We start from the raw sequence: 18163 nt of genomic DNA, 5'->3' as shown, positions 1-18163 counted from the left end.
CTCTCACCCTAACCTAGTTGAAACATTTTAGGAAACCGCGGAGATCAGTCTCCATTCATCTAAATAGAAGACTGACGGTACAACAAAAAAGATGGGTGGGACACATCAAATTCAGTCTAAAAATTATCTAGTTGTACTGAATTTTCAAGGGCGATCCAATGAATGGATTGGATTTCTCAGCAATTCCCGATAATGGCCCCACTTTCAGCTCAACGCAAGACCGTTACGCCGGGAGTGCGTAACACTTCCACACCTGTTGTGCGTAAAGAATGCGCCTGCTGCAAGCTTCCACCGACTCTCCTCCTTATGCTTATAAAACGTGGAGAAAGAGAGAGAGAGAGAGGGGGGAGGGCATCTAGACAGGAGGGATGACGTGAGAGAGAGGATGGTGAAGACGGTTTCAATTTTACTTCTTCTTCTTTTATTTTCTTTCTAATTTTGCCTATGAAATTGTTTAGAGATCTTAGCCTAATCATGCTTATGCTAGGCTAAACCTCTTAGCTAGGGTTAAAAGGTGAAGCTTGTAGCGTGATGAGAGACTTTTTGCTTATGCCTTTTGTTTAGATTGAACTGATGTTGCTTTTGGTTTAATTAAGGGAATGTTTTTAGTTTTTAATGGTATGTTGTGATTAAAATTATAATGGGTCTGCGATAGCTTTGAGCATGTTCCTTTCCTTTTTATATTTATGATATCAAGAAGCCTTGTTGTTCACCATCGTCTCCTGGGCATGGTCGGATGACGATACCCTTCCTAACCTGCATACATTGTTGATTGGTTGGTAATTAGTTTAATTCTGTTGTTTACTTTGTCTCCTGGGCATTGTTTGGTGATGGAATCCATTCTAATTTAGATACCTTTCATCTTTTGAAAACTATATCAAAGAAGGTTCAGTCTTGAGTAGATGGATGGAACCTTCCTAACCTTCATGGTTACACCCTTCAACTGGATGAAGATAAGACTCTAAGTCTAGTTGATTTCTTCAAACAGACATAAGATCTCCCTGATCTCTACAAGCGGATCCTCTGAATTCCTTAAGTTTTAAATTAATATTTCACCATTATTACTCAAATTACAATTGATTTAGATTTCATCTTAGTCTAGTTCTAGTTCTACTTAGTTTCAGATTACGTACAGGTTTCAGTCCCTTGGGATTCGACCTCAGTCTTATCGAGTTTATTACTATATCACAACCCTATACTTGGGTAGTGAACACGCCTCCTAATACTGTAATAGCCGCCTCCTAATACTACAATAGCTAGAGGTAAACCTCCACATTTCACAACGATCTTTCTCCCCAATTCTTCCAGATTTAGAGGGCATGAAGGAGCAAGATTTCCAGGAAGTGCTTTCTTACAAAACAATAGCCAGCTTTAACTTTCATCAAGAAAATTAATTTTATGAGGCATGCTCCGTGCATCTGCATACTTAGCTATTTCTTCATTGCGAGTCGTGAGCAGTACTCTACTGCCCTTTGCCTTATCTGGAAACGCAGCGACCAAACCATCCCAAGCATCTCTAGTCCATATATATCATGGATTACTACCAGATATCTCTTCCCTTCCAAGTACTCATAGAACTTCCTCCCCAAAACTTCCTCAGAAGTAGTATCCATTTCGTCTCGCGAGAGGCTCGAAAAGTAATTTATAATACTTACTAAAAGCTCTCTCACATGATATTCTTGAGAAACATACACCCAAGCATGAAAATCAAAACTCTTCTTTACGTGGATGTTATTGTAAACTTTCTTAGCGAGAGTAGTCTTACCTATTCCTCCCATACCAGTAATCAAAACGACAGCACGTCATCTCCTTCAATCAGCCGCCCCACCAGTGTCTTTGTCTCATCTTCAACACCAACAACATCGGCTTCCTCGATGATAGGAGCCCTCTTTTGTCTCCATATCTGGTTTTGATTTGAAGAAGATGAAGCTTCTTGTAATGCTGGTATTGCCGATGCCGTAATCTGATCTATTGGATGAAATTTCATTGAGCCTTCTATGTCGCTGATCTTCTTTCCAAGATTGTGGATGGTTGGTATGTCTTTGATGCAACAAGCAAAACTTCTTATGGATCTCTTGAGTCCAGCACTTGTTTCTCTTCGTTGTTTTTCAATGTTGAAGATGTAGGAGTCGATGATGTCCTCAGCATCATAAGCTGCTTCTCTTATTTGAGCTACCCAAACCTTTACTCTGTCATTCTCTCTGCGATTCCCATGGAGGTCTTTGAGTAAGGCATGCATCCATTCAAGTTTGTCTCAAAGTGATCTGATCCATCCATCTACTCCGAGTAGCAATTCTGCTTCTTGAGTTAGAAAATCATTCAGTCTTTGTATAACTAAGTGAACTGCAATCTCAGCCATTCTCTCTATGTCTCTCTCTCTCCTTCAAATGAAAAGATATGAAAACGGAAAACTCATATTGACCGCATATGTTGTGTGGTTGAGTGCCCGACCGTCTGTTTTGAAGGCATGTGGGATTCTGGTGCCGACACTTCTCATTGGTCCACGTCATCACTGATGACATCAGCTGAATTCAGCTTAAAACATAAAAATACGTACGTATTTGCAGTACCCCAGTAGAAAAATATACGTATTTTCTCATTCTCACTGATAGGATTGCGTACTGCACAACAATCGAACTTTTTGGCGTGTGAAACGTCTCTGACCCTGATGTATGTGCTGTATCTAGGATATCCAACGTGGCTCCTAAACCGAAGAGGACACTGTACAGTAAGTCGTGGGGCTTCAACGACTATTGTTGAAACCTTTCTGATGACTACTCTCAGGTTGATTTTCCATCTGACTTGTTTATAAGGTCAGTTAGACTAGAATCAATGGAAAATATAAATACAAGCCTTCCATGGCTTTGATAAGTTTTCAACTATATGCATTCAATTTCCATATTTTCCAATGATATAGTCAACTTGAGGTTTGGGCTCATGTCTTAAAATAATCTTTAAAATAAAATAAAATATCATTTTAGGACATTATCTAAAAAGGAAGTAGATTAATGAAGGATCAAGTAGACCATGCTACGAAGTAGTGGGGATTGAACTCGTACTGTTGAAAAGTTCTTGTAGCAGACTAATGTTTATTTGCCATCCAACATGGATGAAGGGAAAATGCAAATATTGGCGTGAGATTCAAACCTTCCTTAGCCCATTAAAAGTTTTCAATGATAAGCTTTCAATCCTTGTTGCTTCCTGTGGTGTAGTTCACTTAAGCCTTTAATTTACATATTTTTTTGAGTTCATGGCCTAAACTAATCTGTCAAAATGAATGGATGGCATGGATAAATTATATACATCACAGTGGGCCTCACAGAGCCCTCAACGGGGGAAGCCGATTGGCTGATGTACCACACACCAGCTATATAGCTGGTGTATTTACCTCAGCAAGTTTTATGGGTCCCATCATGAGATATGTGTTATATCCAAACCGCCCATCCATTCTTCGAACTCGTCTTAATGCTTGAGCCAAAAAAAAAAAAAAAGACAGATCTAAAGATCAATTGGACCACGCTGCAAAAGGCCGTGGGGATTAAATGTCTACCAGTGAAACCCTTTTGGGGTCACAGAAGTTTCGGATCACTATGGAATCTGTTTTTCATCTCCATCTGTGTATTTGTGACGTTGGATTGGATGGAAAATAAACTTTACGGTGGGCCCTATGAATTTTTTAACCTCGCTGCTATTTTTGGGGTGGGCCATTTGAGCTTTGGATATGATTTTTTTGTCTAATTTTCTAAAATGATCTCAAAAAATGGATGAACGGTGTGGATATAATTAATACATCATTGTGGGGCCATGTAACTTTGATCTCCTTTGAACCGTTCCTACAGAGCCCGAGGAGCATGGTGCTCGTCTTCGCATGACACGTATCTACACCAGCTATATAGCTGGTGTGTGGTGCACCAGCCAATCCGCTTCCCTCAACAGGACCGTCCATCTTTAGGTCCCAGTGTGTACACGCGAAAAGATACCCGTGACAAATCTACTCCGTTCATCAGTTTTGCAAGACTACAATTGGATAGGAATATGAAATTGGGCAGTTCTTGATACAAAACCGTACGTCACAAATATCATCTGATACAAAACTTCTGTGGCCCCACAGTTTCTAACGTTGGACATTCAATCCCCGCTGTTTCATGTGATGTGGCCCACATGAGCCTTGGATCTGCTTGAGTTTTACATTACTGTCCTACTATTCTCTTGCAAAACCAAGGGACGGAAGAGATTTGTGACCGTCATCTCTGTGGGCCCCACACACCTTCCCACTACTGTCCTACTATTCTCTTGCAGTGTAAGGAGGATAAAGTATGAACTTCAAACCGTTCTAATAGAGAAAATTATCACTGTATGCCACCCTTTATCGAGCGCCTTTTATAAACAGTGCAAAACTTACCTTATCAAGCTAGACCTTATATATACGGACAGAGCAGTTGAAGACAAAAATACCCTTGCTTTTCACATGGCATTGCACGTACGGACAGGGTATTTACGTTCTCAAATGCTTTGGCGGTACATGAAAGGTTTACGTTGGGAAGGTAAGTTTTGGACTTTCATAGAAGACGCTGGATAAAAGGTAGCATTTACTATGGTAATTTTCTCATCTAACAATTGCCAGTGCTACGTTAATAATTGCGGACCAAATAATGCCAAATGAATATGCATTATTGGATAAAGTATTGGATTCCATGAATCAATGAGAATTGGAATCATGCAAATTACTGGAGGATCTACTTATCTGTTTAGGGGTAGGAAATGGACGTGGATTGCCTGCAAACGGACGTGGATGCTTTGCAGCCGGCATGGAGTGCATAATTCGTCCCTCTGTGGGCCTCATATGGTGATTGTATTTTGTCCATCAAATGCTTCGGGTCTTTTTAAGAGCCAAAAAATGACACATTCAAAACTCATGTGGACCACACCAGGAGAAAACAGTATGCCTTAGGTCCTTTTAGGCCATGAGCCAAAAAATGAGACATCCAAAACTCATGTGGACCACACTAGGAGAAAACAGTATGCTTTATGTCCTTTTAGGTCATGAGTCAAAAAAAATGAGACATCCAAAACTCATGTGAACCACACCAGATATGCTTCAGGTCCTTTTAGGTCATGAACCAAAAAATGAGATATCCAAAACTCATGTGGACCACACGAGGGGAAAACAGTATGCTTCAGGTCCTTATAGGTCATAGACCAAAAAATGAGACATCCAAAACTCATGTGGACCACACAAGGAGAAAATAGTATGCTTCAGGCCCTTTTAGATCATGAGCCAAAAAATGAGACATCCAAAACTCATGTAAACCACACGATGAGAAAACAGTATCCTTCAGGTCCTTTAAGGTCATGAGCTAAAAAATAAGACATCCAAAACTCACGTGGATCATACCATGAGAAAACTGTATACTTTAGGTTCTTTCAGGTCAAGAGCTAAAAAACGAGACATCCAAAACTCCTGTAGACCAGACCAGGAGAAAACAATATGCTTCAGTTCCTCTAAAGTCATGAGCCAAAAAATGAGATATCCAAAACTCATGTGGACCACACCACAAGAAAACAATATTAATTGAATGCTCATCACTCCCACTTGAGATTTAGATCTAACTTATTTTTGGGCTCATTTTTTAAAATGAGCTGGCAAAATGGATGGACCACATGGATAAAACATATATATTACAGACTGCATGGTGTACTGCCCTCTTTGGTGCATTGACGTTGAGATCATTTTAGGGCATGGGCTAAAAAATGAGGCACATCCAAAACTAAAATGGGCCACGCAACAGAAGGCAATGGTTAGAAATGATACGGATGTCTACCTTCCTAGAGCCAACCATGATGTTTATTTTTTATCCAACCAGTTAAAAAGGTCCCCAACGAATGGGCTTATTTGAAAAGGACTTGTTCTTTGGAAGATCCATCTCGTGATACAAGCTTATATGAATATTTTAACAGTGATGAAATCCTCAAAGAGGTTGAGTAATTGATCAAGGTCGCAATGAGGGGCCCACCTATTCACCACCTTGATCCAAAACTGACGTGGGTCCCACCACCCTGGACAGGGGGTTTATCACCGTTCAAACCTTCTTAGGTATGACCCACTGTCCAACATGGTCCCCCATCCTACATATGTTGTATAACCTTGCGGTTCATCCATTTTTCCAGCTTATTATAGGTGTGGACCCATGGATCAGTGGGGCCCACACAACGTGTGTACCATAATGTTTGTTTTCCACTCAACTTAGACAGGTTGGGCCCACCGTGGACTCCTACCATGATGTAGGTGTGTTATCCAGGTGGCCCACCTGATCTGACCACGGAAATAGACCACAGGCCTTAGTAGGCCTACCAAAAATGAAACAGATCCAAGGCTCAAGTGAAATGCACTCGAGGCATAATTCAGTGCTATCTTGCAAACATCACACTGATCTGACAAATATGAACTATTTGATCAGTGTTTCTTATACGGATGGTTGAGATACTCTACATGAAATAGGTCCAATTAACAATTTGATCCATTTATTTTTTAGGTCATTTCATGGATTCTCATTATTCTAAAGAATCGCTTCTGTTAAGTAATTGTAATCATCCCATCGGAGAAAATAAGACCCAAAATCAAAGATAGATTGAATCATCCAATCGTCTCTCTGTACACACATACAGGGGAGTGCATTTGAAATGGACTCTAACGCAACCAAGCAAGCTCCATGATAAATGCCATTTCTACCATTTACAGATGGAAGGACACGATTCAGCCTGAAATAATAGAGAGGAACATTGCAAAACTAAAATGTTTCTAAAATAAGGCTAAATTAAGAGAGGAACATTGCAACGCTAAAATGTTTCTAAAATAAGGCTAAATTAAGAGAGGAACATTGCAATACTAAGATGATGTTTCTAAAATAAGGCTAAATTGAAATCATAATGCAATCCTACAAGGATTGAAATGTAAAACTTAGCGAGGAATTGCAAAGAACCGTACCATGCAATGAGTATGGAGATCGAATAAACGGAATACATCGCGTACCAAATTAGGATGTTATCGTTGTAGGCTTGATGGAACTTGATTGGGACGAATCGCTATAGGCTTGATGCCGTAATTTTCCGCACCTTACACCCTTAGAGAAGTTTTAGGATGGAAATGTGAGCTTATGTTATATGTAGGTTTGGGGACTATCCGGTTTATATAGCTTAGATAGTTGAGGAGTTTGGAACCATTAAAACTCTTCTTACTAAGGCTCCACATGCATTGGTAATCCCAGTCGAAATAGAATATTGCCACCCCTTACATGATTTTAGATGTATCACAACTAAGTGAGGTCCACTGATACTCCCGGTCACATTATCCAACCCCTAGGGCAATCCAGAACATTGATTAATAAAGCCTACCTTATAGAAGTCTTACATGAAAAATTCATACTAAATAAGAAAAAATAAATTAAAAAATTAAAAAAGAAAGAAAGAAAGAAAAAAACAAGCCATCCACTATTATCAGATGATAAGAGAGGGTATGTGTTGGATCTTAGGTAAACCGAGAGGAGCTGACAGCTTTTGTGTATTTGAGACAACCTAAAGGGGTTGAATATATAGAGATTACAGTATCTATACAAGGAAAGAAATAAAATCAGAATTATCTACCTATGGAAAACCAACTATATAAGGTATGCTAGCTATACAAGGTATATTTCGGTCTGTCTAACATCTACCCTCAAACTAATGCGGGTCATCAACAAGTAATAGTTTGCCAACGAGAAATGAGTGACGTGCAGAAGTTAGGGAATTGATGAAAATGTCTGCAATTTGATCATGGGATGCAACATGTGGTAGAGAAATGAGCCCAGACTGAAATTTCTCACGGATAAAGTGACAGTCAACTTCAAATGCTTCGTCCGTTCATGAAAAACAGGGTTAGAGGCAATCTGAATGGCACTGAGATTATCAATATGGATTGGAGTAGGATTCTTCACAGGAATGCCCAAGTCGGAAAGAAGTCCACGTAACTAAACAAGCTCACTACACGCAGCAGACATCGCTCGATACTCGACTTCTGTGCTTGATTTGGAAACAGTGGCCTGCTTCTTACACTTCCAAGATATGAGAGAAGTGCCAAGAAAAACACAGTAGCCAGTGGTAGATCTTCGTGTGAGAGCGCAACTAGCCCAATCAGCATCCGAATAAGCACGAAAGTCTAGAGTCGCCGTGGAAGAGAAGAACAGTGATCGATCTAGAGTTCCACGTAAGTACCGTATGATGCGTAACACCTCAGTCATATGAAGAGTCCGAAGAGTAGAAACAAACTGACTGACGACTTGGACAGCATAGGCAATATCAGGGCGAGTCATAGTTAAGTAAACCAGACTCCCAACCAAACGACGGTATAAGTCGGGCTGTGCAAGTAGATCACCATCGTCACGGCCATAATGAATGTTAAGTTCTAAGGGAGTCTGAACTGTTTTCTGATCTGTCAATGATGCCAAAGCGAGAAGATCCTTGGCATATTTACGCTGGCTGACCAGGATCCCACGTTTAGAACGTGAAATTTCAAACCCAAGAAAGTATGTGAGATGGCCGAGGTCTTTCATCTTGAAAGAGGATTGCAGAACTTCCTTTAAAGCCGAGATGCCAGCAGTATCGCTACCGGTCAGTAGGAGGTCGTCAACATAGACCAGAACAATGACAATTCCGTAAGCAGTGATGCGCAAAAATAAGAATGGGTCATGACCAATTTGAGTAAAGCCAGCACCCGTAATAACATCGTGAAAGCGTTGGAACCATGCCCGAGGTGCCTGTTTGAGGCCGTACAGGGCTTTCTTTAGGCGACATACCTTATTGCCAGGGATTAAGGAGCCAGGAGGAGGTTTCAAATACACGGTTTCTTGAAGATCTCCATGAAGAAAGGCATTTTTCACATCCATCTGAGCGAGTGGCCATGAGCGAACAAAAGATATAGTCAAAAGAGTACGAACAGTTTTCATCTTGGCCACGGGAGCGAAAGTCTCATCATAATCAATTCCGTATTCTTGTTTGTATCCCTGAGCGACAAGTCGAGCCTTGTATCGATCCAATAATCCATCAGACTTGAGTTTGACCGAATAAATCCATTTACTACCAATTAGCTATTGGTGGTCGAGGCTTCCCCGTATGATTATCTTCCAATCCGCAAGTTCTTCGCCATAGCCTTCTTCCAATAATCATGAGTGGCCTGAGAGTATGAAGTAGGAATAGAAACGGTATCGAGTAGCATTCATGGCGGACATCGAGCATATCAACCGATCGGGCGCTCGATGTTCACGAGCCGAACGACATATTAAGGTTCGGCAGCAGGTACAGTAGGTTCGGGTTGAGTAATAGGTGGTGGATCTGTACGTGGTCGACGTGAGTAGACCTGCAACGGACGAGGGAGAGTACTTGAGGCAAACGGAATTTCAGGAAAGGCAGTTAAACTAAGAGAGTTTGGAGTGTGTGGAGGAGGAAAAGATGAATGAAAAGCAATGTGCACAAGAAAAACAACATGTCGTGAAACCCAAACATGACGAGAAACCGGATCATAACATCGGAGTTTTTCCAAATCCCAAGTACATACATGTGACTGATTTTGGAGATAGTTTGTTACGTTCACGTGAAGCCAGGTGAACATAACAGATACAACCAAAAACACGAAATGTGAAATATGCAGGAGGTAAGCCAGTGAGAACAGAGTAAGGAGATTTACTGTTCAGAACTTTGGTTGGCATCCGGTTAATCAAGTAGACGGAATGTAACATTGCTTCAGCCCAGAAAGAACGAGGAACACCCATAGCTGTCATCAGGGTGTTGGCAGTTTCAACAATATGACGATTTTTTCATTCAGCCACGTTCTGTTGTGGAGTATCAGAACAGGTGGTCTGATGAATAATCTCATGCCCTTAAAGAAATGTACAGAAATCGGTTGAGAGATATTCCCCCCTGAGTTAGAGTGGAGAGTTTGAACTGAAACCCGAAATTGAGTCTCCACCATAGAGTGAAATAACTTGAATTTTTCAAAAACCTGTGACTTCGATTGCAGAAAGTAAATCCAAATGTAACGTGTGAAATCATCAATGAATATAACATAGTATCGTAACCTAGAGAGAGACATAATTGGTAAAGGACCCCAAACATCCGTATGCACAAGTTCAAATATAGAAGATGATTTTGTAGTATTTAGGAAAAATGGAACACACTTACTTTTTGAAAGACAACAGGAAGAACAAGAATAATCCAAATCATTTTTATTAAGAGAAATATTCCCTAACATGCCAGACGAAATTAACTGAAGTAACCGATCAGAATGTGGATGATCCACGCGAAAGTGCCACAATTATCTGATGAAGAAGGAGAAAAGAAACAACGAGCCGGAGTGATAGATGGATCAAAATCCAGCACGTACAGACGACCATGCCGCCTACCCCTCCCAAGTACCTTCCCCGCCGCCAGATCCTTCACAAAACAACAGTTGGGAAGAAATATGACTAAGCTTATTTGATGTGAGTTGACCAAAAATTAAATTGGAGGAGAGGTTAGGGACATGAAACACATCACGAAGGGTGAACGGGCGAGCAGAAGGAGAGAAAGTCAATAATCCAAAATCGAATAGGTTCTTGTGCCACAGTAGAAATAACCTGATTGCCGGTGTAGGGACGAATGTCACGAAGATGGGATACAGGCATATGAATGGAAGCACCCGAATCGAAGAACCATGTAGAAGATGGGGATATACCAATACCGGCCAGAAAGGGCACGAACGATTTCTTTGGAGCATCGCAGAGTCAACGGAGATAAAAGACCTTCAGAAGAAACAGTAGTAACAATCGGCTCGGAAGAAATAGTGGCGGCAGTGGCAGAAAGAGCACGACCATGGCCACGACCACGACCACCACGTCCACGGGGAAGAAGATGCATATGCACGTGTACCTCTTGAATACCATGACCGGTTCGTCGACAATAAGAGCATCATTCTTTGCATTGGCGACAACATGACCCACCTTGTCACAAAAAGAGGAGCCACGTGTTGGTGTAGTGGTGGACACAAAGCACCATATCGGATGATCCCGTCGAGGAAGGAAGTGATAGAACTTTCTTAATATTAGTCAATAGATCATTAATAACCGAATTCAATGAAGGAGTAGGGCTACGGTTCAAGAGAGCAGCCCGACAATGCTCAAATTCCGAACGCAGCACTCTCGCGCATAGTTTGGAAAATCCTAAAGTCATTATGAAATATTGGATCCATCAAGGCCATCTCAATCCAAATTGTGACAATTTTAGAATAAAATGATTGAATACTTTCGTCACCCTGAGTAAGGTTAACGAGATCCTGTTCCAGACGATATGACCGGGCCACATTACTTTGTTGATAAATTGTCTGAAGATGCTCCCACATTGCCTTAGCCGTGCGATGAGGTGTGAGGCCAACAGCAATGGACCGATCGACCGAATCGAGAATCCAGGTAATAATCCGTCCATTGTTCATTTCCCAATCAGCCAATTTATCGGCATCCGTGGAAGTGGGAATAGTAACAGATCCATCAATTAGTCCCCACAAACCACGACCCTTCAGGAAGTTCTGAAAATGGATGGCCCATAGTGAATAGTTGGTACCATCAAAACTACACCTTGGGGCCTCTGTACGTGATGAGTTCTTGTCCATTGATCGGAATTAATATAAAGCACGCAAAGAGTTGCAGCAGAAGAATGTTTTAGGTGTACCGTACAGCAGGAGATACCCAACGGGTAGCAGTATCTGGATCTTGGTGGAATAGGAACAGCAACAGGACCTCTGGATCTGAAAAATGTAGATCCGGTGACACAGCAGCAACAGCAACAGATCTGGATGGGAGCAACAGCAACAGATTGTCAACAGATCTGGATGAGGTTGCTGGAACTCGAAGAGAACGAGCAATAGAGGTGACCGGGCGACGCTGGACGAGCAGAGGGGCGAATGGACGAGAAGTGGTGGTCGGACGGGTGGTCGGACGGGCAGGGGGTGGTCGGATCTTCAACAGGGGACGGTGGGACGACGCAGGGGTGGTCGGATCTTCAACAGGGGACGGTCGGACGCGCAGGGGTGGTTGAATCTTCAACAGGGGACGGTCGAACAACGCAGGGGTGGTCGGATCTTCAACAGGGGGCGGTCGGACGACGCAGGGGTGGTCGGATCTTCAACAGGGAACGGTCGGACGCGCAGGGGGTGGTCGGATCTGCAACAGGGGGTGGTCGGATCTGCAACAGGGGGCGGTCAGACAAGCAAGGAGTGGCCGGATCTTCAACAGGGGCGGTCGGAAGAGCAGGGGGTAGTTGGATCTGCAATAGGGGCGCGGGACGAGCAGCAGTTGGCGCTGGACGAGCAGAGGAATGATCAGACGACGCAACAGGGGTGGCCGGACGACGCAGGGGTAGTCGGATCTGACAGGTGGTGCCGGATTTGGATCAGTAAATCTCTAATACCATGTAAACCGAGAGGAGCTGAAAGCTTTTGTGTATTTCAGACAACCCAAAGGAGTTGAATATATAGAGATTACAATATCTATACAAGGAAAGAAATAAAATCAGAATCATCTACCTATGGAAAACCAACTATATAAGGTATGCTATCTATACAAGGTATATTTCAGTCTGTCTAACATCTTAAACCAGTCCTCTCCCTTCTCTCTCACCCTTTCATAGAGATTCAACACCCATATCAACTTTAATTCTTGAAAGGTGGTGAGATGTAGCAATCCATCAGGAAGCATCTTCAAATTTCCACAGTTTTCAATCTCTAAATATCTAAGATTCGGCATCCCTCCTTCCTCCACTCTCCACACCTCTATTTCACCCAATTCAATTTTCAAAACTTCCAGCAACAGAAACCCTCCAACAGAGAAAACCATTTCCTTTCTTGTGTAAGCTTTGAGGTGTAATATGAGCAAACTAGCTTTACACATACCTAGATGAAGTTAAAATACAAATATCAGCTTAATCAAATCCTTCTATGGCCTCAAGAAGTTTTCAACAGTAGCATGAAATCCTACTGGGTGTGATCCATTGTAGCTGCATTGTTTTTGAGTTCATATCCTAATGATCTTAAAAAATGGATGGATGGTATAGATCTAAGAAATACATCATATTGGGGACATGTAAATTTCACACCCAGAGAAATTTGGCTGCTTGTTGTGTGGTGCAAGGGAGCGGATTAGGTGAGACCGGGCCTCACCCAAGAAAGTCCAGGCCTTACTGGGAGGCCCACCTTTTTTCTTCTCTTTTTTTTTAACACACGCACACACACCCCCACACACTAACGCTGGTGGAATTTCACCACCTATGGGTACTCGAACCCTTGACCGGGTGTTTTTTTTTTTTTTTAAACACACACGCACACCACCTGGGCAAGAGTAAGGATCGTACTGGGAGGCCCACCTTGTTTTGTGTATTATGTATCCAATCTATTCATCCATTGTTTGTTCGTTTGTTTGTTTGTTTGTTTGTTTTTTCCAAATCATTTTAGAGCATGATACCAAAATTTAAGAAGATCCAATTAGCAAATGGACCATATTCCAGGAAACAGTGGCAATTGAATACCCTACCATTAAACTTCTTAAGGCTTACCTTAATGTCTCCTAAGTTTTAGTTTCCATCCAATTTGTCCATAAGTTAACATAAGCCTGGGTGAAGACAAAAAACAAATGTCAGCTTGATATAAAACTTTTATGGTCTATTAATACTCAAACACGGCTATTTCTTATGGTATGGTCTACCTACTACTTGGATCTACTTCATTTTTGGGATAATGCCCTAAAATTATCTTGAAAACGGATGAACAGGATAGATACAGAATACACATGTCAAGGTGGGTACCATGGAAATGCCGCAGTGTCTTGGTTTAGGATAGGTTCTACTTAATCCACTCCCGGGGTGCAGGCGTGAGGCAGATTCCAGGTCAGATAAACATGGGAAACTTCCATATGGGCTTCGCTATGACGTACATATCAGATCCACACCGTCCATCCTTTTTCCCATGCCAGTTTATGGAATGAGAGATATAAACCGATTAAATCCAAGGCTCAAGTGGGCCAAACTACAGAAATGGTGGGAATTGGACTCCTAATGTTAAAAAAATTTGGGAGTCTCGTAGGGCTCTTGTTAAGCTGAAATTTATACTTTCCCTTCATTTTTTGTGTGGTCCACTTGAGGCCTCATTTTTGGGGATAGATCATGATCCACCGTTAAAAACTTCCGGGAGAAGTTTCGGATCAAGCTGATATTTGTTTTTTTCCCTTCATCCACGTCTACATGACATTATGAATAAGTTGGATGGTAAAAATACATCACGGTATCCCTTATAAAGGTTTCAACGGTGGGTGCCATTATCACTGCAGCTTCCTTTGGTGCGGTCCACTGGAATTGTGGACCTACTTCATTTTTAGTACCATACTTTAAAATTATCCGTGAAAAGCGATGAACGGCGTGGATAAAACATTATATCAATGAAGGCCCCACACAGACGCGTCCGTATTTTGTTAGCTACCTAGAGTCATCGAAGCTGACGTGGACCAATGAGAAGCGATGGCACTGAATTTTCCTCTGCCTTCAACACATACATGAGTCCGGATCCTCTGTTATCAGGTCAACAGAGAATTCCTGATACCTAAATTCTCATTGGTCCACGTCACCCCTCACTAAAAAAATAAAAATAATAAAAAACAGCTTCGGAGGCCAAACCATTAAGGTAACAGGAATTCTCTGTTGACTTGATAACAGAGGATCCCGACTCCAAATACAAATGATACAATCCGCACTCTTTAACTCGAAAAAAAAAAAAGAAGAAGAAGAAAAGAGCAGAACTCTCAGGTCATCAATATGAGAGAAGCTCTCAGATTATGGTTTTTTTTTTTTACCAACGGAGATTGTGGTTGTGGCATCAATCGGTGCCAGTTCAGGCCAGAGAACGACAATCTAGTAGCACTGGAATTACCCATGAAGAATAAACAGAAGATTACATATATTATTCTCTAACATTTCATAAGATCCATAGCAAGAAATCAATAAAGTAACACAAATCACGCAATTAAAACCATAATAACAAACATCTTCTGTAACGGAGTAAGAATTCGACTTCTGTGGGCCCCTCTGTCACGCATGCGACGAGCCAATCTCCATCAGTAGATAAGAGAGGGTATGTGTCGGATCTTATACCAGTCCTCTCCTTCATTCTCTCTCACCCTTTGTTTGAGTTCTTTCGCCATTTTCATCAACTTCAATTCTTTGAGGGTGGTTACATGTTGCAATCCATCAGGAATCATCTTCAATCTTCTACAACTAATCATCTCTAGAAATCTAAGATTCGGCATCGCTCCTTCCTCCACTCTCCACTCCTCTAGGTCACCTGCTTGAATATTCAAACTTTCGAGCTGAGGAAACCCTCCAGCGGAGCAAACCATTTCCTTTCCCATGTAAGCTTCCTCGTTGTTACCCACCTCGATACCATTCCTTAATATGAGAATCCGTAGGTTCCGCAGCTTCTCCAGCGTTCCCATTGGATCTTGCTGTATTTGGGACCCACTCAAGTGTAGCTCGGTGAGGTTAGGTGGGAATTCATGCAGATCCAGAAATTTCTCTAAGCGTCCGCACAATTTCATCTTATATATAGATGCTGATGATTTGAGAAGGACTTAAAAGCTGGAATCGAACATCCATCTCTTGTCCATAGCGATAATGATCTGAGGCGAACCAATTTACTAATGGAATGGGATGAATCCATTTCCAGATCTCTCATTTCCAAATCTCTCAAATTGGTCAGTTTCTCTAACCCTGCTTCTATCCGGACGTCTGCCTTTCCTCCTACCTTTAGAGTCTGGAGATTGCTTAAGCGATGGACTGGCGTGCGTTTGCTGATTGAACATCCCCATGGTAGCAGTAGGTGTCGTATCTGTTCCATCTTACAAATATCATCCAGCTGCATGTGCTTTGGACAGATTAGATCAAGTGTTTGTAAATTGGACAAGCGGGTTATAGTGGATGGTAGCATTTGAATTGCATGGAGACGTAGGTACCCCAAATGGATTATATGCCCAATTTCATCTGGGAGACTAGAGAGTAGTACATTTTGGAGATCCATCACCCTAAGCAATTTGAAACCTACTAATAGGATTATCAACTGCGGTTTCTCCGGTGTTGTAATGATTGGACCGAAGTACAACAAAGAGCGAAGGTGAAAAGTGGAGCAGTTAAGAGAGAGAGACTCACTGATGCCACCAGAAGTAATTGCAAGTCGGCGTGCCTTGGTCCGTGATGTAGGCTCTATGTTCCCATGCACATCCAGAAATCTCTCCTCCTTGCCTTCTGATATTGAGAGGTCGCGTAGAAGATCATGAATACCACATCTATCAACCGTTCCATTGCTCTTCCTTCTTGCCACCTGAAACATGCTTCTACTGATGAGCTCATCGAGGTAGTCTTCTGCAACATCCTCCAGTTCTTCTCCTCCTCTTTGCTGCACGAACCCTTCTGCTATCCACAACTTGATCAAGTCGTCCGCTCTAATTTCAGAGTCTTCAGGAAAAGCTCCAAAATAAAGAAAGCAGGGCTTTAAGTAATAGGGCAAGTCATGGTAGCTCAGGGCCAATATGCCCGAGATCGCATCTTCGCTTTCATGTAGATGCCATTCGAGACTTGTAAGCACTTTGTACCACTCATTCACTGATTTCTTTTTCCTTGATAGGATGCCTCCTATTACTGCAATAGCTAGAGGTAAACCACCACATTTTGCAACAATCTTTCCCCCCAACTCCTCCAGATTTGGAAGGCATGGAGGAGCAAGATTTCCTGGAAGTGCTTTTTTATGGAATAATTCCCAGCTCTCACTTTCATTAAGAAAATGCATTTTATGGCATGCTCTGTGCATCGGCATACTTAGCTATCTCTTCATTGCGAGTGGTGAGCAGCAACCTGCTGCCCTTTTGCCTATCTGGAAATGCAGAGACCAAACCGTTCCAAGTGTCTCTCGTCCATATATCATCAATTACCACCAGATATTTCTTCCCTTCCAAGTGATCATAGAGCTGCTTACCCAAATCTTCCTCAGCCGTCGTCTCCCTTTCATTTCTTCCCAGAGATTTTAGAATGCTCAGGAAAATCTCTCTCAGTCGATGTTCTTCAGACACAGACACCCAGGCATGAAAATCGAAATTCTTCTTTATATCGACGTTATTGTAAACTTTCTTAGCGAGAGTGGTCTTACCTATTCCGCCCATACCAGTGATCGAAATGACAGCACGCCGCGCATCTCCTTCAATCAGCCTTCCCACCAGTGTCTTTGTCTCATCTTCAACACCAACCACATCGGCTTCCTCGGCGATGGAAGCCCTCTCCTCCCTCCATGTATAGGTTTGATCTGAAGAAGATGAAGCTTCTCTTGATGCTGATATATTGTCGATGCTGAGCTCTGGTCTGTTGGACAAGATCTCACTGAGCCTTCTTTCTATGTCGTTGATCTTCTTTCCAACCGGCAGATGGCTGGGATGTCTGTGATGCGACGAGAAAAACTTCCTAGGATTCTCATGAATCCAGCACTTGTCTCTCCTCGCTGTTGTGCAATGTTAAAGATGTAGGAGTCGATGATGTCCTCAGCATCAGAGGCTACTTCTCTTATTTGGCCCACCCAACGCTTAACCACAACATTTTTTCTGCGCTTCCCATCGAGGTGCTTGAGTAAGTCACGTATTTCTTCAAGTTTTTCTTCAAGAGATGTGACCCGCTCATGTACTCCTTCAAGGAAATATGCTTCCTTTGTTAGAAAATCGAGCAATTTTTGTATGACGAACTGAACAGCAATCTCAGCCATTCTCTCGCTCTCTCTCTCTCTCTTCTTCAGAAGTCTCTATGTTTTATGCAAGCCTTTCATCAACTCCTTTGAAAGGAAGAAGGAAGATATCTCCGAAAAAAACCAAAAGCAAAGGCTCTCAATGTGATTGGACACATCATCAAAGCTGCATTTAATGTCAGCTGTCCATGGATGGATTCCACGCCCACTCCCGTTGAAATATGGAATGGAATCTTTGAAAAATCATCTGTATCAATGTGATTGGACACATCATCAAAGACTGCATTTAACGCAGCAGTGTTGATAACGTTAGTGATGATATACATTATACAGCTTTATACA

General features: G+C 42.1%; 1 protein-coding gene and 1 pseudogene across 1 annotated transcript in view; both read right to left on the bottom strand.

Moving 5' to 3' along the window:
* LOC131255338 (toMV susceptible protein tm-2-like) overlaps positions 1-1613 on the bottom strand; it is a 9219-nt gene extending 7606 nt beyond the window's left edge. The window contains exons 1-2 of the mRNA XM_058256039.1: positions 1545-1613; positions 1227-1350 (exon numbers count right to left, since the gene is read on the bottom strand). Coding sequence (XP_058112022.1) covers positions 1227-1350; positions 1545-1613 — 193 coding nt within the window. The remainder of the gene's footprint in view (positions 1-1226; positions 1351-1544) is intronic.
* Positions 1614-1786: 173 nt separating this feature from the next.
* Positions 1787-17959, bottom strand: LOC131255337 (probable disease resistance RPP8-like protein 2; annotated as a pseudogene).
* Positions 17960-18163: the final 204 nt, after the last annotated feature.

This window comes from Magnolia sinica, chromosome 9 (assembly GCF_029962835.1).
Source record: "Magnolia sinica isolate HGM2019 chromosome 9, MsV1, whole genome shotgun sequence".
NCBI classification, from domain to species: Eukaryota; Viridiplantae; Streptophyta; class Magnoliopsida; order Magnoliales; family Magnoliaceae; genus Magnolia; species Magnolia sinica.
The sequence above is the reverse complement of the archived record's forward strand: the minus strand, read 5'-3'. Positions and strand labels throughout refer to the sequence as shown.